Here is a 25,504-nt window from a genome sequence, read left to right on the forward strand (position 1 = left end):
CTTCTGTTTTCCCATGGCTTACAGTTGAGTTTTCCAGTGCGTACCTTGCAGTCTACCTGGAATCCATGTTTTATAAAAGTATTTTCCCCATTGAATGTAGTTGTCAGCGGCTGAGCACTATGCATTTTTCATTGATGATTTTTCACAGTGGGATTTCAGAGCCAGGCATTGAGCCATGGGAAATACTTGGGTTTGGTGTGGGAATAGCTCCTGAATTTCCATCATTTGCCATTTGAGCTCCAAATAGACAATGTCCCAATTCCAGAATTCACAGTCTTTCTTCTTGCACATTTCTCTCTTCTATTCTTTTTCCAGAGATAAAGAGAAATGAGACAATCATGTCGATAAAGCAGCCCTCTTCATCCTCATTCTTCTTGCCAGGGTGCCTCATTAGGAAATGTCGACGATGGAGCTGTCTTCTGAGCACAGAGTGTTCTCGTTGGCCAGCATTTGAAGTGCTTGTGTTATGCTTTCAGGCTCTAGTGGCGGCTGTGTGGCCATTCGAGGAAGGAATCCAATTGGACGCTGGGAAGTGAAAGACTGTGTACACTTTAAGGCCATGTCCTTGTGCAAGCAGCCAGTGGAAACTCGGGAGAAGATGGAACATGAAGAGAGATGGCCCTTTCACCCCTGCTATTTGGACTGGGAGTCGCAGCCTGGTCTGGCCAGTTGTTTCAAGGTAATAGAAGAGTTGTATGGGCATTCACAACAGTACTAACATTATTTACTAATTTATTACCCACATTGAATCCATGTGTCCCAAATTCCTTTATTCTAGCACCTTTTTTCCAGAAGAGTACTGGCACAACAGCGCAGGCTGAATCAATGTCTCAGTCATTTCACTTATATCCCAAATAATGTTTAAGTAAAAAATCGGCATATCTCTGGAGGCTTGGCTCAAACTCAACTGCTAGAGTATGAGTGCAGTAAGAGTTGTCACACACGTCAGGCAGAGCAACTTCATTCTGTCATGCAGACAGGCTGCAGGAAGAAACAGAAGCCCAGGTCCATGGCGAGTTGGTCCCCAAAGGCTCAGGAAAGTTGCCTGGAGCAGATGGAGCCTTGACACCACAGGCCCCACTTGCACCACAGCCCACAACTCAGGGATGCTGAAAGCTCTGTGATGTGACTTCTATAAGCACAGCACCCATTGGGTTACTGAGTTCAAGTGCTGTGGGACATCCTGTTCTAGGAGGAAAAAGGACAGTCTCTCCTTGTCTCAGGAGGTTCCATTTTCAGTGCACTCTGTCCAAGAATTGCAAGCAACAAGGTGAAGAGCTAGAACATTCCAGGTCATTCAGGTACCTGTCGTGCAAAATCAAGGGCCCGGTCAGCATTCTTATTGTCGCGCTCATACCAAATGAAGGAGGCAGACATTTACTGGATATTGAAATGATATATTCCCTATGACTTATAAGCCAGAGGAATAAAATTTTCATTACAAAATAATACAGTTCTATTCCTAAGGTTAGCTTTTACAGCTTGCCAGTAACTTGAGGACCAAACCAGTTAATACCAATTAATCAGTAAAATAGATGTATGTATGTGTGTGAATTTTATAAAATATTTGAAAAAGGTCTGTGTGCAAATCAACTTGAGAACCTAGATTTAAATCAGTTCCCACAATCTTGTCAGAAATACATTTTTTGAACTGTGATGTGGTTTTGTATGGTGGTTTTGTCTTGGTTCATTTTACAAATAGAGACTCCCCAGTTCTGGGAGAAAGTGCAGCAGCTGGGTGCACGCAGAGCAGGGTGAGGACTCCAATTCCGTATGTGCTGCCATCTCTTAGAACTTGTAAACACCTGTGAATGCACTCAATTTCAGTGCACACAGGTATACTCCCACACTAAATTCACACAATAACAGGCCCAGAAGTGACCTCACAGAGCAGTAAGTTAAGCCTTAGAAATGAGTAAACTGAGGCCACGAAGATGAAGTCATTTACCCAAGATCACAATTTTTTTTTTTTTTTTTGACAGGCAGAGTGGACAGTGAGAGAGAGAGACAGAGAGAAAGGTCTTCCTTTACCATTGGTTCACCCTCCAATGGCCAGCGCCCTGCACTGATCCGAAGCCAGGAACTAGGTGCCTCTCCTGGTCTCCCATGCGGGTGCAGGGCCCAAGTACTTGGGCCATCCTCCACTGCACTCCCGGGCCACAGCAGAGAGCTGGCCTGGAAGAGGGGCGACCGGGAAAGAATCCGGCACCCCGACCGGGACTAGAACCTGGTGTGCCGGCACCGCAAGGTGGAGGATTAGCCTAGTGAGCCGCGGCGCCGGCCTCACAATTACTTATTAACAAAGGTGGAATGTATCCCTGGTCTTGGGACTCCTGGTCCAGTGCTTTTTCTGCAGTGTATCACCCTGAAGTGTCAACAAATTCATGGTGTGTCTGATGGGAACAGGGGTAGGATTTATGAATTTAGAGTGATTTGGAAAGAGGTTCCCAGAGGAGGTGAGTTTTGACACATAATTTAAAAGATGGAAAGGCTGTGCTGTGGTCCACAAAGCTTGGAAAGCTATGCCTTCTGGTCTCAGCAAATCAGAGCCTGGTGAAGGCTGCCTACGCCGTGTACCTGCTTGGCCTCAGAGGTTCAGGCTTAAGGCTGAGCATTTCAACCAGAGGGAGGTACAGAACCAAAGATCAGGAACTTTGGGTCTTCAATCCCTCACCCCATTTATTTTTGACAGGCAGAGTTAGACAGTGAGAGAGAGAGATAAGAGAGAGTTATAGACAGTGAGAAAGAGACAGAGAGAAAGGTCTTCCTTCCGTTGGTCCACTCCCCTAATGGCCACCACAGCCGGCACTGCGCTGATTCGAAGCCAGGAGCCAGGTGCTTCCTCCTGGTCTCCCATGTGGGTGCAGGGGCCCAAGCATTTGGGCCATCCTGCACTGCCTTCCCAGGCCACAGCAGAGAGCTGGACTGGAAGAGGAGCAACCAGGACTAGTACCCAGCGCCCCAACCGGGACTAGAACCCGGGGTGCCTGCGCCGCAGGTGGAGGATTAACCAAGTGAGCCACGGCGCTGGCCCTCACCCCATCTTAAAAGCCAAAAACAGACCCTCCATCTGACTGACTGCTTCCTGTGACCATGAGGACAATGGAGAAGTAGCGAATTTACACACAGCTGATCTGCTAGCTTAGCTAAGGCCCCAGACCCTAGAGATACACCTGCCCTAAGTCCCCAGTCTCATTTCTCATTTTCTGCCGTAGGCCAGCCAGATTCCTAATCATTGAGCACTCTGGTGGGGTGGAAATTCATGGACTCCTGAAGCAAGGAATCCAGGGTCTCGTCCCAGCTCTGCCCGTTGGTAGCTGTGTGATCTGAAGTTCTTAACCTCTCTTATCCTGACTTTCCTCATCTCGTGACAAACATTTGTTGAGAAACAAGTATTCGGTAGTCACAAGAGAGTGAAGGGGGGGCAGTCCTCAAAGAGCTTATATATAAAATTGAACTTATCATATATTTGTTAATTTGTTGTGAAGATAAAATGAACTTATATTTTATTGTGACTAGACACATCGTAGTTCAATAAATGTTATTTTCCCCAAGTCCAGCTATTAATAAAGAATGACAACTATATTAATGTTATTTTCTTGAGTAGAATTAAACACCCTCACCTTATCCATAGCTATGTTAATTTTCTTTATTACACAGGTATTTCATAGTGAAAAAGTCTTGATGAAAAGAACATGGAGAGAAGCTGAAGCATTTTGTGAAGAATTTGGAGCTCATCTTGCAAGCTTTGCCCATATCGAGGAAGAGAATTTTGTGAATGAGCTTTTACATTCAAAATTTAATCGGTAAATACATGTTAATTTTGAAAAACTTACAGTCAAATATTCTGTCTCCTTGTAATGACTTCTTGGAGGTGAGTACCCAAATAGTTGTTTTTTTAAAGATTTATTTTATTTATTTGAAAGAGTCACAGAGAGAGGTAGAGACAGAGAGAGAGGTCTTCCATCTACTGGTCCACTCCCCAGATGGCCACCATGACCAGGGCTGGGCCAGGCTGATGCCAGGAACCAGGAGCCAGGAGCTTCTACCGGGTCTCCCATGTGGGTGCAGGGGCTCAAGGACCTGGGCCATTCTCCACTGCTTTCCCAGGCACATTAGCAGGGACCTGGATAGCAAGTGGAGCAGCCAGAATTCGAACCAGCATCTATATGGGATTCCAGCACTGCAGGCTGGAGTTTTTTAAGCCACTGAGCCACAGCACCAGCCCCAAAATAGTTGTTTAAAATTCTAGTATTTGTTTTAAGCCTAATACCAGCTAGCCATTAACTGTGAAAGAAAACACATTTACACATTTGGTTTTATATTTCTATTGCACTAAATTCTCATTCCATAAAACTAAGAACAAAGTGATAATTATTTTGCTATTTGAAGTCTTTCCTTTGTTCCTCAAATCAGATGTTTAAGCTCAGTACTTTTCCAAGTATTGTCTGAGGATCCTGAGGGGATGGAGCCCTAGGGGGATGAGGGGGCTAAGAGAAGGGACAGGGCTCCAACCAGCTCCACTGCTAATTATTTTGTATATAATAGGAATCCATGTCAGATTTTGTTTGTAAAAAGAATCCCAGTGATTTGTTTTTAATTCCAATCTAGCCCCTAATTTTCCATTTGAGGAAACAGACATTCAGTTATCTGGGCCCATCTGGGAAATTTACAGAATGTTTCAGGATCAGTTAAGTTTACATTGGAAGAAATCTAAAAGGTCTTGTGGTATGTCCCACCCATGGCAGCAATTCCTTCTACCACCTTCTCATGGTCACCCAGTGTTTGCATAATTCCCTCCAGTTGCAGGACTTTCCTTAGTTGGGAGAAAGCTCATTCCATAGATAAAAGTAGTTTCAGTGTTCCCCTTCCTAGTAAGCCTCAAGTCTGTGTCCCCTCAGTGTGGAGCTAGAGCAATGCAGATCTTGTCTAGTCTATTTTCAAAGGAGGATTCTGTCTCCTGTTTGTAAGCCTTTCTATCCCTTGGCCTCTTTCTCTAGAATGTTCTTGTCAGTCAGCATCTATCTGGAGAGAGACCCAGTCATGCAAGAGACAAAACCCTGCCCCTGAGGATATCTTAGCTGAAGGGCAGCATGGCTCCATGGCTGCAAACTTTCATCTAATGAAAAGAAACATAGGCCAGGAACTCAGTGTCAAGCTCTGGAGCGCTGGAATCTCCATGAAACACTCGCTTGAATCCCAGAGAAAATACAAGACTGTATTTTGAGGAAAATCCTGGCCTTCCCCATAAATGTCCTTACAGGGTGAATATATAATATTCATCAAGTTATTAATTTTCAACATCTACAAAATGATCTTAAAAATGGAACTTCTTGACATCTCCCAATGTGGGTCTCATGGGGTGTTCTGTGGGGTAAAGTGTGGGGGGGTGTGTGTGAATGATTAAATATGACTTCAAAATGTACAATCTTGGCAATTTGGCATGTACGTTCTCACTGTAAAGTCCTCTAGAAGGAAGCTCTTTCACTGACTATAAAACCCTTTTCGTGAGAACACATTTCAATGTTCCTTGGGACTGCTGGTCACTGTTAGATACTGACCTGAGACCATGGCTGCAGAGCCTGGCTGCTCATCATAATCACTAACACAGAATTCCCTGGGCTCACAGCCAGAATCACACTGGCTGAGACTGAAGGAACATTTAGGAAGCTTCTTGGTCAAGTGGATTATTCTCCAGATGCAGGGCCACACATAAAGGGATACGTGACAGTCTCCATGGTTCTAGGTTGCATTTGGCTTCATTACTTTAACCTTTAGTGAGGTTTGCTGTAGCAAACAATCACATGCAAATTGCTTTCCAGTTTGCTTTAAGATCAAATATTAATTTTATAAAAGTTTTAGTCCCAAAAATTAAGGTTGGATGTGATTATGTCATTTCTAGTTACATAAATTCTACTCTTAAACTTTATAGTAGAGTTTAGTGCCAGGCATCTGTGAAATAATTTATCTTTAGCTTCTAAACATAAAAGCTATCAAATGTGTGTTACTGTTTGCCTGCACAACCAGGGAATTCCATCAAATTATGTGTGTGTGTGTGTGTGTGTGTTTATTTTAAAATTTTATAACTTTAGGAAATTGATGGGAAGAAAATAACTACCAATCTGTCATCTAGGAACCAGTATATAGCAGGAAAAAGGTAGAACCCTCAATTCAGTGAGAGAAGAATGACAAAACTCTCAGTGCAGAGATTTCCAGTCTTCCCCTGCAGATTAATGTGCCTGGCTTAACCTCCAGGTGGTCGTTGTCCCCCTACACAACCTTCAGTGTAAATTGTCGTCACCACACTGACCAACCAAGCACCTGTGATGCCTCCAATTTTTGAGGTTGCATCTGACTGTAATTTGTATCGTTCAGGCAGAGGAACTCTGATACCTGAGCAGTGATGCTTCCGAACAGGCTGGCTTCCTGCACTAAGGAAAATAAAGCATCTGTCACGACTTCTGAATCTTTTAAATCTTTAATTCTTCAAAATTATACTCAGAAAATTATCCTAGTGAGATGGGTCATTGTACGATTAGGCTTTATTGCTTGATTTATTGAGTACTCTGTGGTTTGACATATTTGTACTCTGCCTAATAGGAGGGAAGATGATTCTCTGTGGAGCTTCTTGCCAAGGCTAAACCAATGGTGACTTCTGGGGTTAATTTACCATGCCTCAGGCTGATTTGCTTCGAATGATTTGTGTTGGAATCTAAGAAAAACCCCAAACCTTTTGTATACTCTTTATTATTAAGTAAAGATGGTGATGACTAATTTTCAGAAAAATTCATGAACATTTGACAAACCAAATCACTATAAACTAGTTTAAGTCATATGGTGGTAAAGTAGTAAATACATAATAAAGTGGTAAAAAAAAATCCTCTAAGAAGAGATGTTTGAAAATCTCTTATCCATCTACTATCATATATTCTTGTTTGGACCAAAAGGCATTGTCATTCCTGATGAGAAACTCATGTTCTCAGTATGGGTTGACTTTTCCCCACATAACTGATGAACAAGTCACACAAGCCAAGAGAAATAGGATGTGAGGCTATGTCTTCTCCATCCATTGGATAGCAGTTCAAATATGTCCAATAAATAGTTGTTGACTTGATCAACCCTGCCTGGTAACGTCAACTGTTTCCTGCTTACATAAATATTTTAAAATAAGTTTTGACTATTTTACATAAAGTTGTGTATTCAAAGGGAAAGGAAATGTTTTTATTTCTTCTCTCTAGGTCAGAAGAAAGGCAGTTTTGGATTGGATTTAATAAAAGAAACCCACTGAATGCTGGCTCTTGGGAATGGTCTGATGGAACTCCTGTAAGTCTTTCCAAACTGGATAAAAGGAGGCAGACTCAAAGCAAGTGACCCTAGAACCAGCATGGAGAACCTAGGAATAATAACCATATCTCCCATGATAAAACTGGGCCAAGAGAGCAATTTTGGAAAGATCTTGGAAGGCCTTTGCTAGCCAGATGGTTCTAAAGCCACTTTAGAATCTCATCCTGAAAAGGAATCAAAATTTCCAAAAACCACCCCCAAACCATCTCACGTGTACACAGGCCCTCGGGCAGAGAAGGAGCTGTTCTTTCAAATAACCCCAGGGTTCCTTTACCCCAGCCTCTCTCTCCCACATATGGCCCTGATGGGGGGAATAGAGGACCCTGTCTGTGTCACAATGAGAAGCAAGCAGTTTATCTCACTCTAAAAGGACAAATACGCCAGCCTTAAAGATAGCACCTTCTTCTTGGCCAGAGCAAGCTTTTCAGAAGGAAAAGAAGTTTTGCATTTTCATTCAGCCTCATCCTTGGAAACATCTGTGAAGGATACAGGGAACTCATTATTGCATTTTTTTTCTTCATGTGCAATGAGAAAGTCTCTGTTTTTTTCTCAATATGACAGAGAAAAAAAATTGATGCCATGTTCCAGATTGAAATGGGATCCAGCCTAGGGATTGTGCAAAGACATCCAGGTAGTCAACTTCACATGTGAGATGGGGACTAGCCAATACCAGCAGGGAAAGTTTAATCAGTTCCTATTAACTCAGCCATTAATATTCCAGGCACACTCCTGTGTGCTTTTAGTTCATCTGATTGTAACTTAGTGCAGTGGGCATTAGAATGATTAAGTAGTTTGTCTAAAACAACACATGGGAGAGCCAGCATTTGCACACAGGTTGTTTGATTCCAAAGCTGCAATATTATAATATCTCCCAGTTGGCAAATTATGAGCAGCCAGACTTTGAAATAGTAAAGATCAATAGAGAATTAAATAGATGGCTGCAAATTTGTGTCCAAAAGGGATATAGATATATAGATATAGATGATATAGATGGCATAGATATGGATAGATAGATAGATGTATAGATACAAACATAGATTGCTGTATGCATCTAATGGGAACAAAAATAATAATAAGGGCATGCTAGTTTAAAAAAAATAAGAACATTTCTTTTCTAATACAGCTTGTTTGGAAAGAGTGTCAGAATCAGAGTGGGAAGAGATCTTAGAGATCACTCATTCCTTCCCACCTATTTTGCTGATGAGGAAACCAAGGCCAGAAAAGGAACAGGCAAGGCAAGGTCAATTCACACCATAAATGGCAGCCACAGCACAGCACAGTTGGGTAGTTAAAGACAACATAACATTTGAAAAACAGAAGGTAATACACAGAGCTTGAGAACACTTCATTTTGTTTTAGTAAAACTCATTAGTAATAGGATAAGAATAAACAATTTGGTTAAGATTAAATGAGATGGCAGCGCCGCGGCTCACTAGGCTAATCCTCCGCCTAGCGACGCCGGCACACCGGGTTCTAGTCCCGGTCGGGGCGCCGGATTCTGTCCCGGTTGCCCCTCTTCCAGGCCAGCTCTCTGCTGTGGCCCGGGAGTGCAGTGGAGGATGACCCAAGTCCTTGGGCCCTGCACCCCATGGGAGACCAGGATAAGTACCTGGCTCCTGCCATCAGATCAGTGCAGTGCACCGGCCGCAGTGTGCCGGCCGTGGCGGCCATTGGAGGGTGAACCAACGGCAAAGGAAGACCTTTCTCTCTGTCTCTCTCTCTCACTGTCCACTCTGCCTGTCCAAAAAAAAAAAAAAAAAGATTAAATGAGATAAGGCCATAAAGTAGTGGACTGAGTTCCTCTCTATCCACTCTGGACAAAATGAGTTCAAACTCAAGTTATTCTCCGAACCTGAGGATATACACATTTAAGTTAGCTGAATTGTTGAACAATTATGTTCACATCTAAGGAACAGTATAATATGGCTTTCAAAGATCTTCTTTTGCGCTGGGCATTTGGTGATGTAGTTGAGATACCGATTAGGATATCCACAACTCATATTAGAGTACTTGGGCTCAAGTTCCAACTTCACTCCCAATTCTAGCTTCCTGTTAATGTGTACCCTGGGAGGCAGCCGGAGATGGCTACAGTAGTTGGATCCTTGCCATCCATGTGGGAGACAGATTGAGTTCCAGGCTCCTGGTTTCTCCCTGGCACAGCCCCAGCTGTTGCAGGCATTTGGGGAGTGAGCTAGCAGATGGGAGCTAGTGCTCTCTCTCTCTCTGTCTCTCTCTGAGTTTGATTTTTAAATTAAATAATTATTTGTAAATCCTCTTTTTCTCAAAGTTTTGTTCCAATTTTATTTGTAGTCTATCCACTCTTCTGTCAGGTAATTATTAAATAGTAGGGAAAGTTGATTCTTTAATGTTGGGATGCACAAGCGAAAGGAGAGACAGGACACAGGAACTTTTATTCCAAAAAGTGCCACTGGGCCAACCCAGTGTGTTTTCTTTATTGATAAGGATTACAACAGCCTATTGTACAGTGCATGCATGTGAACATGTAACTCTAAGGTTTCTTTGTAACATGTTTAGTAAGACATATTAGTTAAGCATGTCGGGGAAAGCAGCTGCATGTCCTTGTGAAGCCAACGTTCCCACAAGGGCCCAATGCTCTTCTTGTTAGTAGGTCATAAACTATCCTTAATCAGTCCTTGTGGTCACACTCTCTGTTCTAGGAAGAAAGTATCTTCACTAGGAGTGCACTGGCAGAAATCTTATTCTCCACATTTCCCCCCTTTCTTGTTTTATAAATGTTTATTAGCAATATAATTTTGGCAGAAATTTTATTCTCCACACTTTAGTGCCTCTGTTTGCATGAAGTATTTGAGTTATGTGGAAAGTGAGGGATCGTTTCCTAATGAAAGGTGGCTACAGCTTAGAATTTAGTTAGCACAGACTAACAGCTTAGCATGTATGTAAAAGAATCCACATCAAAATTGTAACCAGAAAAAGAAACAACAGAGAGAGCTACAGACCAATATCTCTGATGAACATATATGCCAAAATCTTGAACAAAATACTAATTAAATCCAACAACATATTAGAAAGATCATTCACCTAAAACATATGGGATTTATCCCCAGTATGCAGGGATGGCTCAACATTCACAAATCAGTAAATGTGATACATCACATTAACAAACTGAAGAACAAAAATCATATGATTATTTCAATAGATGCAGAGAAAACATCTGATAAAATACAACATCCTTTCATGATGAAAACCTTAAGCAAATTGGGTATACAGGAACATTCCTCAACACAATCAAGGCAAATTTATATCAAATCTACAACCAGCATCTTATTGAATGGAGAAAGGTAAAAGTATTCCCACTGATACCTTGAACCAGATAAGGATGCCCACTCTCACGATTGCTATTCAATATAGTCCTGGAAGTTTTAGCAAGAGCCATTAGGCAAAAGAAGAAATCAAAGGGATACAAATAAAAAAGGAAGAATTCAAAATATCCCTATTTGCAAATGATATGGTTCTATATAAAGGGAAACCAAAAGACTCCACTAGAGACTACTGGAACTCATGAAAGATTGCTAAAGTGGCAGAATATAAAATTAACACACAAAAATAAAAAATCAAACACACAATGCCATGGCTGACAGAGAACTTCTAAGATCAATCCCATTCACAATAGCTACAAAAAAATTAAATACCTTGGAATAAATTTAACTAAGGAAGACAAAGATCTCTATGATTGAAAATTATAAAACATTAAAGAAAGAAATAGAGTAAGACACAAAAAATTGTTAAAATCTTCCATATTTGTGGAATGGAAGAATTAATGTCATCAAAATGTCCATACTACCCAAAGCAACTTATAGATTCAATGTGATACCAATCAAAATACCAACAACATTCTTCTCAGATCTAGAAAAAATTATGCTAAACTTCATATGGAAACACAAGAGACTCTAAGTAGCTAAATCAATCTTATACAACAAAAACAAAGCCAGAGGCACCACAATTCCAGATTTTTAAGGCATAAAGCAGGGCAGTTATAATCAAAACAGCCTGGTCCTGGCAAATAAATAAATAAACAAACACACACACAAACTAACATGTAGACAAATGGAACAGAATATAAACTCTAGAAATCAATCTGTGCATCTACAACCAACTCATCATTGGCAAAGGAGCTAAAATCAATTCCTGGAGAAAGGACAGTCTCTTTAACAAATGGTGCTGGGAAAACTGGATCCCTGTATGCAGAAGTATTATACAAGACCCCTACCTTTACACCTTACACAGAAATCCACTCAAAATGGATCAGGAACCTCAGTCTGTAACCTGATATCATCAGATTACTAGAGAACACTGGGGAGACTCTGCAAGATATTGGCATAGGCTAAGACTTCTCGGAGAAGACACCAGAAGCACAGGCAATCAAAGCCAAAATTGACAAATGGGATTAAGTCAAGCTGAGAAGCCTCTGCACTGCAAAAGAAAAGTTCAGCAAAGTCAAGAGGCAACCAACAGAATGGGAGAAAATATTTGCAAACTATGCAGCTGATAAAGGATTAATATCCAATATCTATAAAGAGCTCAAGAAACTGAACAGCAACAAAACAAACAATACAGTTAAGAAATGGGCAAAGGACTTGAATGGCCATTTTGCAAGATTTTCAAGAGAGGAAATTCAAGTGGCCAACAGACAGATGAAAAAATGCTCAGGATCACTAGCCATCAGGGAAATACAAATCAAAACAACAATGAGGTTTCACCTCATCCTAGTTGGAATGTCTCTCAGACAGAAATCAACAAATATGAATGCTGGTGAAGATGTAGGAAAAAAGGTATCCTAATCCATTGTTGGTGGGGATGCAAACTGGTGCAGCCACTGGGGAAGATAGTATGGAGGAGATACGTCAGAAATCTGAAAAATATATCTACCATATGACCAAGCAATCCTGGAAATTTACCCAAATGAAATTAAATCAGAATATGAAAGAATTATCTGTACCTCCATGTTCACTGCAGCTCAATTCACAATAGCTAAGATATGGAATCAATGCAGATGTTAATCAACTGATGATGGTATAAAGAAATTATAGTTTATATTTATATATACTATAGAATACTACTCAGTGATTAAAAAAAATGAAAGCCTGTCTTTTGCAACAAAATGGATGCAGCTGGAAACCATTATACTTAGGGAGATAAGCCAGTCCCAAAAAGACAGATACCATATGTTTTCCCTGATCTGTGGTAACTAATAGAGTTCCTAAACTATAATGTATAGGAGTGAAATGGACATCTTGAGATTCAGTGATTATTCACAGCCCATGTCTTGACCGTTTATTTTTCTTCCTACTATGTGTTGAAGTCTTTACTTAGTGTAAGATTAATCTTATGAGAATAGAGTAAACTGGAAATAGATCTTTGTAAAAATTAAGAGTGAGAATAGGAGAGGGAGAAGGAAGAAGGGTGGGAGCAGGGGCAGGAGGGAGGGTTGGGTAGGAAGTCTCACTATGCTCCTAAATCTGTATATATGAAATACATGAAACTTGTATTCCTTAAAGAGAATTTTTTTAAAACTCTTATTCACATCTGACACATCCCTGAATCTCTAAGAAGGTTACCCAGGATCTTCCAGCTAGACTTATCCTGTCAGTCAGAAAAACACTACAAGTTCAAAATGAAGCTTGCATCTGTTTTGTTCCTTCTGGAGGAAGAAATAGCACACTCACTTTTAAGAAAAAGCATCCTTGAAAAACAATCCTAAGTATTTATTACCTGGTTCTTCCCAAATATGGAAGAACCACTAATTGGAGTTCTGAAGCTTCCTCTGGAAGTCTATAATGGTTATGGGCAGGGCTGCTTTCTGATCTTTTGAATATTTTTGTGGGGGATCATCATTAAGGAATAATGAACTTCATCTGCTGCAGGTTATCTCTTCATTTTTAGACAATAATTATTTTGGAGAAGATACAAGAAATTGTGCTGTGTATAAGGCAAACAAAACACTGCTGCCCTTGCACTGTGGTTCCAAACGTGAATGGATATGCAAAATTCCAAGAGGTAAAAATAAGGTCTTTCCTATCTATTTGATTCCTTGTGTAGCATGCCCCCATTGAAGAGCTTCAGAGATATAAAATTTAAGTGCCCTGAACCACACAATTCCAACAACCTGCCTGATGAAGCAAATATCAATACATTAGTGAAGAGTGTGTCACAGGGAAATGAGAAATAACACCAGTGCAGTGTGCCAAGTTCATTCATTGGGAATGAAGGGATCAAGCTAACACTGAAGAATAGTTTATTATACAAATACAGTCTGGAAGATATTTCACTTTGACTTTACAAGCAACCAGGATGACTTGTAAAATGAGTACATAGAAGCACCTGGCGCAGTGTGTAGCACCAGAAGGCCCTCAAGGATTGTTCATGGCCTTTCTTCTTTAATCCAAAAGCTTTCTGGTTCCTTCTCTTCCAGTAGGAAGACTTAACCATACAATAAAAACAGCACAAAATACCTAGTTTTTTTCCCAATTATTTTTTTAAAAGGTAGAGTATAAAATAGTGTATTAGAGCTAAAGTAATTCAGAGACAATTCACCTCTGAAGTAAGTTAATCAAGGTAATTTGCTTTTACTTTGCAGATGTGAGACCCAAGATTCCATCCTGGTACCAATATGGTAAGCACCATTCTTGCAGTTCCTAAATTTCTAATTATACACTATAAAAGTGCTATGAGGTACCATTATTGTGTTATTACATTCTTCCAATCAAGCCTCTTTCTCCTTATGTTCAAATTAATGGTTAAAAGTAAAAAATCAATTAATGTGTTTATTAAATATGATTGAAGACTAGTATCACAATTTACCTCTATTTTCCTGATGTGATTTTAAAATATCCTTGATCTTTTAATCTTTGAAGCTTTCATGTATGAGGAAGACTAAGGACAATCAACAAATTATGTAATTATTTGTGTGTGTGTGTGTGTGTGTGTGTGTAGATAGAAATTTAATGTACATTTTAAAATGCCAAGTGACCAAATTACAAATTGAGATCAAACATAGCATACCTATTTAAAGTCTGCATTCTCTCTCTCAATAGTTTTGGCATCATTTGTGGTGGTGTTTTTCTTTTTTGTTCAGATGCACCCTGGCTCTTTTATCAAGATGCAGAGTACCTTTTTTATCCACATTCCTCAGAGTGGTCCTCCTTTGAGTTTGTCTGTGGCTGGCTGCGCAGTGATATTCTCACCATTCATTCTGCACATGAGCAAGAATTCATCCTCAGCAAAATAAAAGCGGTACTTAAATACAGCTCATAAGGAGAAAGTCAGAATGTAGCATATTCTTCTGTCCTGAGGAGGGGGAGGGGGATGATATTTGATGTTAGACATTGGTTTAATTTTCCTTAAAAGCCACAGATTTTCAGAATTGTTTTAGTTCCTGTTCTAGAGATAATGAGAAAATAACAGATACAGGTTTACTATGTTGCATAGTCAGTTCACTTCTCTTCATTCTTTATTAGCAACAATGGTGAGTAAATCATTTTATTTTCTGAAGTTCATTTGATCATTCCACATGTATTTACTGAGAGGCTTCTAGGGATTAGGGTTTTATCAGTGATTAAAACAGACAGAAATTCCTGCTCTCATGGACTTGACAGTCTAATCTGGGAAGAAAGACCATACTCAATACATGTAAATAGAATTATATACTATATTAAAAAAAAGTATAAATAGTCAAATGCTGTGAAGGAAAATAAAGCTCATGTGAGCATATGCAAGACTAGCAGTACCTGGATAGGGGAGTAGTTTTAAAGTTTCAAAACTTTCTTCCTTTTAAATTTGTAGATGCTCTATACAGAAATGCTAAGTAGTTTTCCATTTCAAGTTAAGATAAAGACTAGACTTAATCTTTCGAGAAACTAGGCTAATAAGTAAGGATTATTATGCAAGACCTGGGTCATGCAGTTTTTTTCATTGTATCCCTTCAATAAACATTTGTAGAGCATCAAGTACATTCCTGGCAATGTGATATTTGTTGAAAACACGAAAATGTAGGAGACATATTTTCTGCTTGTAATAAAGCTGGATATACTGATTTGAAAACATGTTGTACGTGGTAAACACATACAATTTGATCTGTCAATTTTTATTTTTATTTTTTATTTTTTTACTTTTTAAATTTTTTTAATGAATGCATTTTTACATAGATACAACTTTAGGAATACAGTGATTCTTTCCCCCATGCCCTTTACCCCGCTCCCTTCCCACTTCCCATTCCCTCTCCCATCTCCTTCTTCATTATGGATCATTTTTAGTATGTCTTTATATACAGAGGACCAACTCTATGCTAATCATAGATTTCAACAATTTGCCCCCACGCCCACACACAACAGATACAGTGTGGGGAGAGAATTTGCAGTTGATTCTCATATTGCAATTCAATAGGGACACAGGTCCTACCTGGGGAGCAAGTGCACAGTGACTACTGATGTTCCTTTAACAATTAACACTCTTTTGATCTGTCAATTTTTAAAATAAAAATTGTTAATTAAGCAGTTAGAAATAATACACTCTTGTATGGTGCAGTAAATAAAAAAGGAGCCATGGACAAAGACAACCAAGAAGACCTCACTCCCAACTTTCCTCCGAAAACTTTGAAAGCAAGAAAAGCCATTTTCTTTTTCTATTGTTTAAATATATGTCATGAACTCTAAGTTCTATTATCTTTTCATAACTTTGTAAGTTGATTGTTAAAATGAAGCTCTGTCTTAAAGCATCCAAGGCTTGTAGAGAAATAAACGTCTGCACTGGCAGCTCATGGGGTTTCATCATCTTTGTATCCTTTTTCTTATTGTATCCTTTTTCTTAACCTCATTCAGCCCACAAGGTTGATGCACATGAGGGCTCCTACCACATTTTGATGGAAAAACTGAGAAACAGAGAAGTTAGGTGACAACCCCATTTCCCACAGAGACTCAGTGGCAGAACATCCTCTAGATCCAGGATGTTTCCTACCCTCAATTCATATTCTGTTTTGCCACCCTTCCACTTCTACAAATGAAGCACTCAATTCAAAATGTATGTTCACTATCAACAAATTACACCCTAGGATATCAGAAAATACATTGTTTCTTCCGCCTGTTGCCAAACTCCTCCCCTTAGGCGGCAATAACAAGAGGACAGGTGAATGGCTGAAAACCAGTCCATCAAGGTGCAAAATACATATCCCCAAAAGAGCTGCTACTTGGCCAATGTTTGCTGTAATCATGTCAGGCACTGTGCCAAACGCTAGCATTTAATCCCATTACTCTTTCCAAAAACCTTCTGTGGGAAGTCCATTATTAGTACATTTTATAGATGAGGAAGCTAAGACTCTAAAGAGCTTGGTTACACAGTAGTTAAATGGTTGAATTTGGAGGGGAAGCCAAGCCATCTGACTCACAAGGTGATTTAAAAACTCCAAACAGTGCTAGCTATGACAGCAGAACATATGTGTTGGGAGTATGTAAGAGTACAACGCCTTCATTATATAAAGTGCTAGTTTGAAAATCCCTCCCCAAACAATGGCTGCCAACACGAACATTGAAGGACATCTTTGATCTTTCCAGCAGCACTTAGCTCTCCTCATAACCTCTGTAGATCTTCTCTTCACTTTTCCTCTCAATTTGCCTCCTTATATCTGAGGTATGGGAAGCCACTGGGGATAGCAGAGTTCATACTCCCTATAAGAGAACAGTAACTCTCTGTGGATTTAGCAGTTGGGAAGGCATAGCCAGTGACATGATCTAGCTGAGGACTATGACCTCAAATCAGATAAATCTTGTGGTGTCTTATATAGCAAAAATATTATTGAGCCTGTGACCAAGTTAATGTAGAATATCTGTCAGTGTTATAGATGAACTGCTAACTTATCTAATACCCACTGTGCTACTAAAGAAAATTATTGGAAGGTACAGAATGTGCAAACTGAGAAAGGGCAAAGGGACTATATCAATCCATACCATAACCTGGGTGGCATATAAACAATAGAATATATTTCTCACAGTTCTGGAGGTTGGAAGCCCAAGACCCAAGTGCTGGCAGATTTGGTGTCTGGTGAGGGCTCACTTCCTGGTTCAGACACAGGTGTCTTCTCCCTATGTCCTCATACAGCAGAGGGGCAAGGGAGTTTTCTAGCGTCCCTTTTATTAAGTGCACTAATTCCACTTGCAAGGATTCTACCCTATTGATCTAATCACTCCCCCTGCTCCAAAGGCCTCACTTGTCTCCTACTATATCACCTTGAGGGTTAGGATTTCAACATGTGCACTTGGGGGAAATACAAACACTCAGTCTATAGCGAGGTTAAGGGGAAAGAGCATGAATTTATAAAGAAGAAAGCTGTAGATGTCCAAGTTGTTGATTGTGCATAATTTGTGGCTACGTTGGGCACTTTCGGTTGTAGATGGTGATGGTGGTATTTATGGTGTGCATTTACAGCTCATCAGTAATACCATTATTAAGCATATCATCCTAGAGAGGGTCAGGTCAGGGGGAGGTAAGAGGAGCCAAATGTATAGAGGCCATGCCACTCACATCAATGACATGTCCATCCTGTACATGTAGGAAGACTTTTATAAAGTTAATTAAATGCTTTAAATTATATGTATTTTGTATAGCACTCTTACGAAGAGTAGTGGCCAGAATTGTGAAAAACAGGAATAACACTTAGTTGAAGTTAAGAAGAGTTAATTATGAACAAGAAATCTGGATATGGTTTTGAAAATTTAAAGTAAAAAATGTTAACAAAGTTCTCTGTTTTGGAAAAAGAATAAGTCAGTGTTTACTATCCAATTCTGAGTAATAAAAGACCATAAGGCATGATCATAGTGAATTTTTTAATACAAATGGCCTCCATTTCTGTGGGTTTCTCAGCAGATGATTGAACCAAACACAAATCAACAAAAACTGTTTTAATGGCATCTAGTACCAAACATGTACTGATTTTTTTTCTGATTATTCCCTGAAAAATACAGTATAATGAAATTTACTTACATAGCATTTACATTGTATTATGTATTATAAGTAATATAGAGATAATTAGAAGTATACAGAGGAGTGCCTAAATGATATATGAATATTATACCATTTTATAGAAGAGATTTGAGCATCTACTGGTTTTGGTACCCATGAAACCCTGCAAATACTGAGCAAAGACTTTTTTTCTTTTGGCTATCTTAGAGCAATGCTAAAAAAGTAAAAAGCCAAAGGAAAAAGGAGATGTTATAAACTACTAAACAGCCCACTTGGCTAACATCTTTTTACTATATTATACAGTATTTGCACTTGGAAATGACAATTTACCAGTGTTTTTAAATTTCATTTTAAACACTTCTAAAAATGTGCATCAAATTTGTTGGTCCTCCTCTAAAATCAAGTATTTAAAAGCCTGAAAACAACTTGGTTTTTGTCATTTTTTGAGGGAAACAATTAAAAGATGATAGGTTGTTCTTCCTTACATTGCTTAGTATTTTAATATATTGTCTACTCTGTTTTATTTCTTTCTGATAAATGTTCATCCCACATGATGCTAACTATCGTGGCTGTTTGTATATAAAAAACACAACTAATGTTATAAAGTGTACCTTCATATTGCTTTTTCTATATGAACACTTTTTTTTTTTTTTTGGATAGGCAGAGTTAGACAGTGAGAGAGAGAGACAGAGAGAAAGGTCTTCCTTTTTCCGTTGGTTCACCCCCCAAGTGGCCGCTGCGGCCAGCGCGCTGTACCAATCCGAAGCCAGGAGCCAGGTGCTTCCTCCTGGTCTCCCATGCGGGTGCAGGGCCCAAGTACTTGGGCCATCCTCCACTGCCTTCCTGGACCACAGCAGAGAGCTGGACTGGAAGAGGAGCAACAGGAACAGAATCCGGCACCCTAACTGGGACTAGAACCCGGGTGCCGCTGCTGCAGGTGGAAGATTAGCCTATTGAGCCATGGCACCAGCCTATAGGAACACATTTTAATAAGCCTTCTATTGTGTGGCTTTATATCTAAGTTAAAATTTAAAACATTGAGTTTTCCATGGTATGCTTCAGTCTGGGTGCCTTGTGGCCTGTGCCATGAAGTTCTGTGAATATTGCAACAGGTTGGTGTGTGCTGTGTGGAAGATTACCTCACCATAATTGAGGTGGTAATAAATCTGCCACTTAAGTTGCAGTAGTTGTAATTTGTCTTTAGCAGTCCTTAATTGGGGCAGTGAACAGTCAGGCCACGATTTCCACTACTGTTGCATGTAAGATCTCTTTACATTGAATGAAATTGCTATGGTTCTCCCACTGAGTTCACAGTCGGTCTCAATGGACCCGTTCCAAAGCCTGACAACAGAAATCTAAATTTAGCATGTAAGAACATGTCCATGAAACAACACCTCAGGGATCCAAAATTACAGTTCTTCCATACTGTTTTATTTTCAAATTGCTGATATGGCTGACAGCCACGCTGTTTAAGGCACAAAAATACCTGTGTATAAATTAGGGTGTTAGAGAACTATTAGATTCTGCTGTGTAATGCCTGAAACTCATACAGGAAAATAATGTATCTTAAAATGTATTCTCAGGTCTTATAGAAGAAATGAAAGTACAAGCTGAAATTTATAATGCCTCCAAATTAACAAATCTTTAGCATAGAATAATTGTTACATTTTAACACAGACACACATGCAGAGTACACACATCATAAAATATATTGATTTAGAGGAGAGGTCTTAAAGAAACTTACTTCTCCTTCTTCTTTTATAGTTAAAGAGAACACTTCAATTTCCTGGGTCATAAGGCCAATATTACATCCGCTCTCATTCCTGTATGTAGAGGTGTGCACGCATACATACATGTTTTTGTTTTTCAAGTTTATATTTTATTGTACCTAGATCTGAATGATTAATTATTGTTTAAGATTAGTGAAATACATAAAGGATAGTTTTCCATTCATCAAACCCTGGGAATTCTGAGGTGTTCTTTAGTCTCATATTATGTCTGTCTATTTGAATGCTGTTCAAAGCTTAACAAAGTGATGGCTAAAATTCAGAATCTTTACACACTCCTCAGGTCTTTGTACATTAGATAGTGGTTCAAATAGTTGTGACATGCGCAGTGAACTTCCATAAATAACTGAGAGGATAAGTGCCAGACTGTTTAATCAGAAGGGAATCTGGGGTGGGCATGCAGCACAGTGAGTGAAGCAGCCATTCTGAGTGACCACATCCTGAATCAAAGTGCCTGGGCTGGAACTGCACCTCTGCTTCCAACCCAGCTTCCTGCGGGAACTCGTGGGAAGCAGCAGTTGAGAGCTCAAGTATGTGAGTCCCTGTGACCCACACAAGAGGCCAGGATGGAGTTTCTGGCTCCTGGCGTTGTCTGGTCCAGGCTGCGCTGTTGCAGACATTTGGAAAGTGAACCTACAAATGGAAGCTTTCTCTGTGTCTTTGTCTTTGTCTCTGTCTTTGTCTCTGTTTCTGTCTCTCTCTCTCCTTCTCTCTGTTTCTCCCCCTCTACCTCCTCCACTTTTCAAATAAATAAAAACTGAATAAACATTTTTTAAAAGGAATCCATCTTCTATTTTACTTTTCAATTGTTTTAGAGAAATTACTTTTCAAATTCTATGAACCTAAAAATTAGTTCCAGTGTTTGATTCCAATTTTCCTTCCAAATGAGGAGGGAATATTTTACAATAACAAAGCATTAGGCTTTCACAACATGCTAGGCCTTAGTTACTCTTCCTTAGGAAATCAGGTAAAATACTGAAGAATAGAAAGTTATTTGCAGCAACTCCTTTAATCTTAGTAGTGAAAAAGGAAAACAAGTAGAATAAATGCTGACATTTTATTTTCTTTAATAGCTCTCTAAGTATGGTGCAAATTGGTGGATTGGACTTCAGGAAGAAACAGCCAATGATGAACTGCGGTATGAACCTGGATTAATTTGCATTCAATATTGTTTGTAGGTTTTATTTGCAAAATGACTTCACAAGATTTTAGTCATCATTTTGTTAAGTAGCCTTCAAAATTCTCTTTAACTTATAAATGTTCATTTCCCTAACCAAAGATATGTGTATTTTTAAGTCTACACCAAGGAAATCATCTCTACAATCTATGCTTAATCAAATGATGACCTCCAAATCTTTTCCCTCCACTTTATTTATGCATTTATTTATTTTTGTAATAAGAATATTGAAATTAAATCCGCTTTCTAAGTTTTTAAGTATACAATATTGTTAATTTTATTGCTATTCTATTCTATGCATAAGGGTTTTTTATTTTATGTGAGGTTTTAGTCCGTGTGTACATTGTGTTATGTCCAATCAGAGTAATTATATGTATCTTTTCAAACATTTCATATTTCTTTATAATGAAAACATCCAAATCTTATCTTCTACTTTGTTTTTTAATGAGTATTTTTTAATTCAATAAAATAGTGTGCCTTCACCCCAAGGATCAGAACTCCAGGAATGGTGTTGGAGATTGAACATACAGAATGAGAGAAGACCTTAAAATATTTTGTATTCCCACAGCTGGAGAGATGGAACACCAGTCATTTACCAGAACTGGGACAAAGAAAGAGATAGATCCATGAATAATCAGAGCCAGAGATGCGCCTTCATTTCTTCCATAACAGGTTATTTCATTTATCCATTTGGGGTTTATCATACACACCACTAACTCTGAGGAGGCTTGACGTCTCCCTTTCATTGCATCAGTTCTGTGAGAAGGTTCCATTTTTTTCACTTTTCTTTTCAGTTGACTGTGTTGTGTCAATATTATTAGTTTAAGGCTTGAGGATGGCCATCCTTCTGTTTAATGCATGCATTTATGTTCCTGAAACTAATTTAGATCTGGATAATTCCTTCTTCATGAACCAAAACAGCACCAAAGTAAGCCTATGGAAAAAAATGCCTGGGTGGGCCCGGCGCTGTGGCGTAGTGGATAAAGCTGCTGCCTGCAGTGCCAACATCACATAGGAGCACCCCTTGAGTCCCAGCTGTTCCATTTCCAATCCAGCTCTCTGCTAACGGCCTGGGAAAGCAGAAGATGGCTTACGTCCTTAGGCCTCTGCACCTGCATGGGAGACCCAGAAGAAGCTCCTGGCTCCAGCCATTGTAGCATTCTGGGGTGTGAACCAGCAGATGGAAGACCTCTTTTTCTCTCTCTCTCTCTCTCCCTCCCTCTCTTCCACCCCTCTTCCTCCCTCTCTCTCTCTCTGCCTCTGCCTCTCCGTAACTCTGCCTTTCAAATAAATTAATAAATCTTAAAAAACAACAAAAAAAGAAAAATATACCTGGAAAATACTATTCTCTATGAAATTTCAGTATGCACTTATTTTTTAAATTTTTTCCTAGTATCTAACTTATAATTAGCTGGATAAAATTTATTTCATTTTCCCATTTAATATTCTTACTCAGTTTGGCATTCTTTTTAATACTTGGCATTAATTGTTGCTTGCCTTAGAACAGCAGCTCTTTGCAAATTGGGTTTAGAAGCATATTTAGGTTGAAGTCCAGTCAGTACAGTGTTGTTTGAGTGGCCCATTTATGCTCACCTCTTTCTAATCAATAAAAGGTAATGCTAGCCTTACTCTGACAGATTCTTAACCAATGTGTGCCCCAAGTCAGGAGAGGGATAAATATGGGAAGCTATCCATGGTCCCTCTGTAGCAAGTTACAAAAGGAAAGACCATGTACTTAATCAGCTTGCTTTTGCCAGCAGGTGTCACAACAGCCTGCGGAAATGGCTGTTTTGAGAGTGCAGGAGAATCTGCATTGAAATTGGATTCCAGCCCCTCTTTCAAATCCAATATCTTTTTAGTTCATATTCATGATACTAGAAAACTGAATCTACTCTTGCAATTTCCATGCACCCTGCCCTGTTCTGGAATTTATGACTTGGATACTAATGAAATACATTCTGTAATTGTAAGCCTAAAACTAGAGCTTTCCTAAATTTAAAAAAAAATACAAAAGATTGGCTTTAAGAGGCTAAGGACTTGAGGATATATTTTACTCAAGGCATGACTATATGTGAATCTGTTTCATTTAACCATTATTATTGAGAAATACCACTTTCTTAGAAGTTACAGAGTTAATTCTTTTCAAAGATTTATTTAATTTATTTGAGAGGCAATGTTACAGAGAGAGGGGGAGAGACAGAGAAAGAGGTCTTCCATCTGCTGGTTTACTCCCCAAATGGCCACAGTGGCTGGAGCTGAGCTGATCTGAAGCCAAGAGCCAGGAGCTTCTTCCGGGTGTCCCACATGGGTGCCAGGGTCTAAGTACTTGGGCCATCTCCCACTACATTCCAAGGCTGTAGGCAGAGAGCTGGACTGGAAGAGGAGCAGCCAAAACATGAACCAGTACTCATATGGGATCGTGCCACAGGCAGAGGCTTAACCTACTAAGCCACAGCCCTGGCCCCATAGAGTTAATTTGTCTAAATTACATTTTCTGAAGAATTAAGGTATGGAAATGATCATCTTTTTTTTTTTTTTTTTTTTTTTTTTTTGTGATCATCTATTTAGAATCTTTTCTCCCCTTTCTCTATGTATATTGAGACAACGGTGACTCCATGGTCAGTAAAGTTTGGTTGAGTTTCTAGATGTAAAAAAATAAACATGAAAAAACCAGAGCAGCTTTAAAAATAGTGGCCCATAGAGAATGCCTACAAAGAGTCACCATTGTTTCTAAACTTCTCCCACCCCATTTTCTCCTCTAGGACTCTGGGACAGAGAAGAGTGTTCAGTTTCTATGCCCAGTATTTGTAAGAGAAAAACATTTTGGGTCATAGAGAAAGAGAAAGATACTCCAAAGCAACACGGAACATGCCCTAAAGGATGGCTATATTTTGACTATAAGGTAAACTCCTTTTCAAACTGTTGCTTATATTTATCTCTCATAGATGTTCATTTTGGAAAGTAATCAAAAAGTGGGAATGGCTTTTAGAAAAAGTATGAGTTGTTCATAGGACCTGAAATTTTTTTGTTAGAATTTTCCAGTTAGGAACCAACCTTTGGGAAAAAAAACTTTTTATCAAAAATGCCTTGACACCACCTCTCATTTGTACATACAGTTTTTACCACTGGCACAGTCATTCATTGTACTAGATGAATGTTACACTAGGTATGTGTGGTCATGTGGGGGGGGGGGTGTAGGTGGGGACTGGAGGAGAAAGAGAGAGGGAGAGAAAAGGAGAGAGAGAGAGAGAGAGAGAGAGTATATGCATGTTTGGCAATGTACCCAGCTCTGCTCCCAAATGAACTGTAAACTCCAGAGGGCCAGACTCCATCTTCTTTTGGATCTTCCCTGCCTGCAACTCTGCCGACCTGCACGCTGGCAGACTAACGACTTAGCTGGGTCAGTGTCATCTTGAACCTCACATAGCTGATTCTTCCATGCAGACAGCAGGGATGTTGTAAACCAGTATTATTAATTATGACTCTACTTCTAGTAAGGCCTAGACTTTTTCCCCACTCTTTATGTTTCATAATAAAATATCATTATAGGCCACAGTAGAAGTAATTAGAATGTATCCCAAATTATAATTGCTTAACTCCTAGAGAATTAAAAAGCTCAGATTGTGTCTTAATTTCCTAGACTTGTATGAAATTGTTCTTCAATTATTGGCAGGCTATTTTCGATCTAAATGTTCAGTTATGCTGGCAGGGCATTCTCTCCTTCTTTGAAATCTTTCTCCCATTGTCAACTTGTGAAATGAAGTCACTTGGATTGAGCACCTTCCATGTGGCACTGATTTTTTAAAATTTTTACTTGTAGTAAAATACACATAGCATAGGATATACCATCTTAAATGGTTTAGGTATAAAGTCCATCAGTGTTAAATACTTTCCCAGTAAATCTCTGAACCCTTTTCAGCTTGCAAAACTGAAAACTCCATAATTACAGCATGGAACAAGAGCTGTTTGTTCTTCTCCCTCTCCTGCCCCCCAGCTCCAGGCAAACACTGTTCTGTCCCTATGAATTTGACTACTCAGATAATTCCTGTAACGGGAATCATACAGTATATAGCGTTTTGTAACTGCTTTATTTCACTTGACACAACGTCCTCAAGGTTCATCCATGTTGTAGCATGTAGCAGGATTTCCCTCCTTTTAAGACTGAATGACATTTCATTTTATATATTTGCCACATTTTGTTTATCCA

General features: G+C 39.3%; 1 protein-coding gene across 4 annotated transcripts in view; it reads left to right on the plus strand.

The window, feature by feature from the left end:
• Positions 1-25,504, plus strand: part of PLA2R1 (phospholipase A2 receptor 1) — a 125,886-nt gene that overhangs the window by 75,423 nt on the left and 24,959 nt on the right. For all 4 annotated transcript variants that reach the window (XR_011387004.1, XR_011387005.1, XM_051847968.2 and 1 more), the window contains 9 exon segments: positions 477-679; positions 3,661-3,806; positions 7,239-7,323; positions 13,248-13,380; positions 13,961-13,996; positions 14,459-14,616; positions 21,194-21,258; positions 21,866-21,969; positions 24,060-24,199. Coding sequence is in view for 2 of the 4 variants with exons in the window: in XM_051847968.2 (XP_051703928.2) it covers positions 477-679; positions 3,661-3,806; positions 7,239-7,323; positions 13,248-13,380; positions 13,961-13,996; positions 14,459-14,616; positions 21,194-21,258; positions 21,866-21,969; positions 24,060-24,199 (1,070 nt within the window). In the remaining 2 variants the exon portion in view is untranslated.

The sequence above is a fragment of the Oryctolagus cuniculus genome, chromosome 3 (genome assembly GCF_964237555.1).
Source record: "Oryctolagus cuniculus chromosome 3, mOryCun1.1, whole genome shotgun sequence".
Taxonomy (NCBI): domain Eukaryota; kingdom Metazoa; phylum Chordata; class Mammalia; order Lagomorpha; family Leporidae; genus Oryctolagus; species Oryctolagus cuniculus.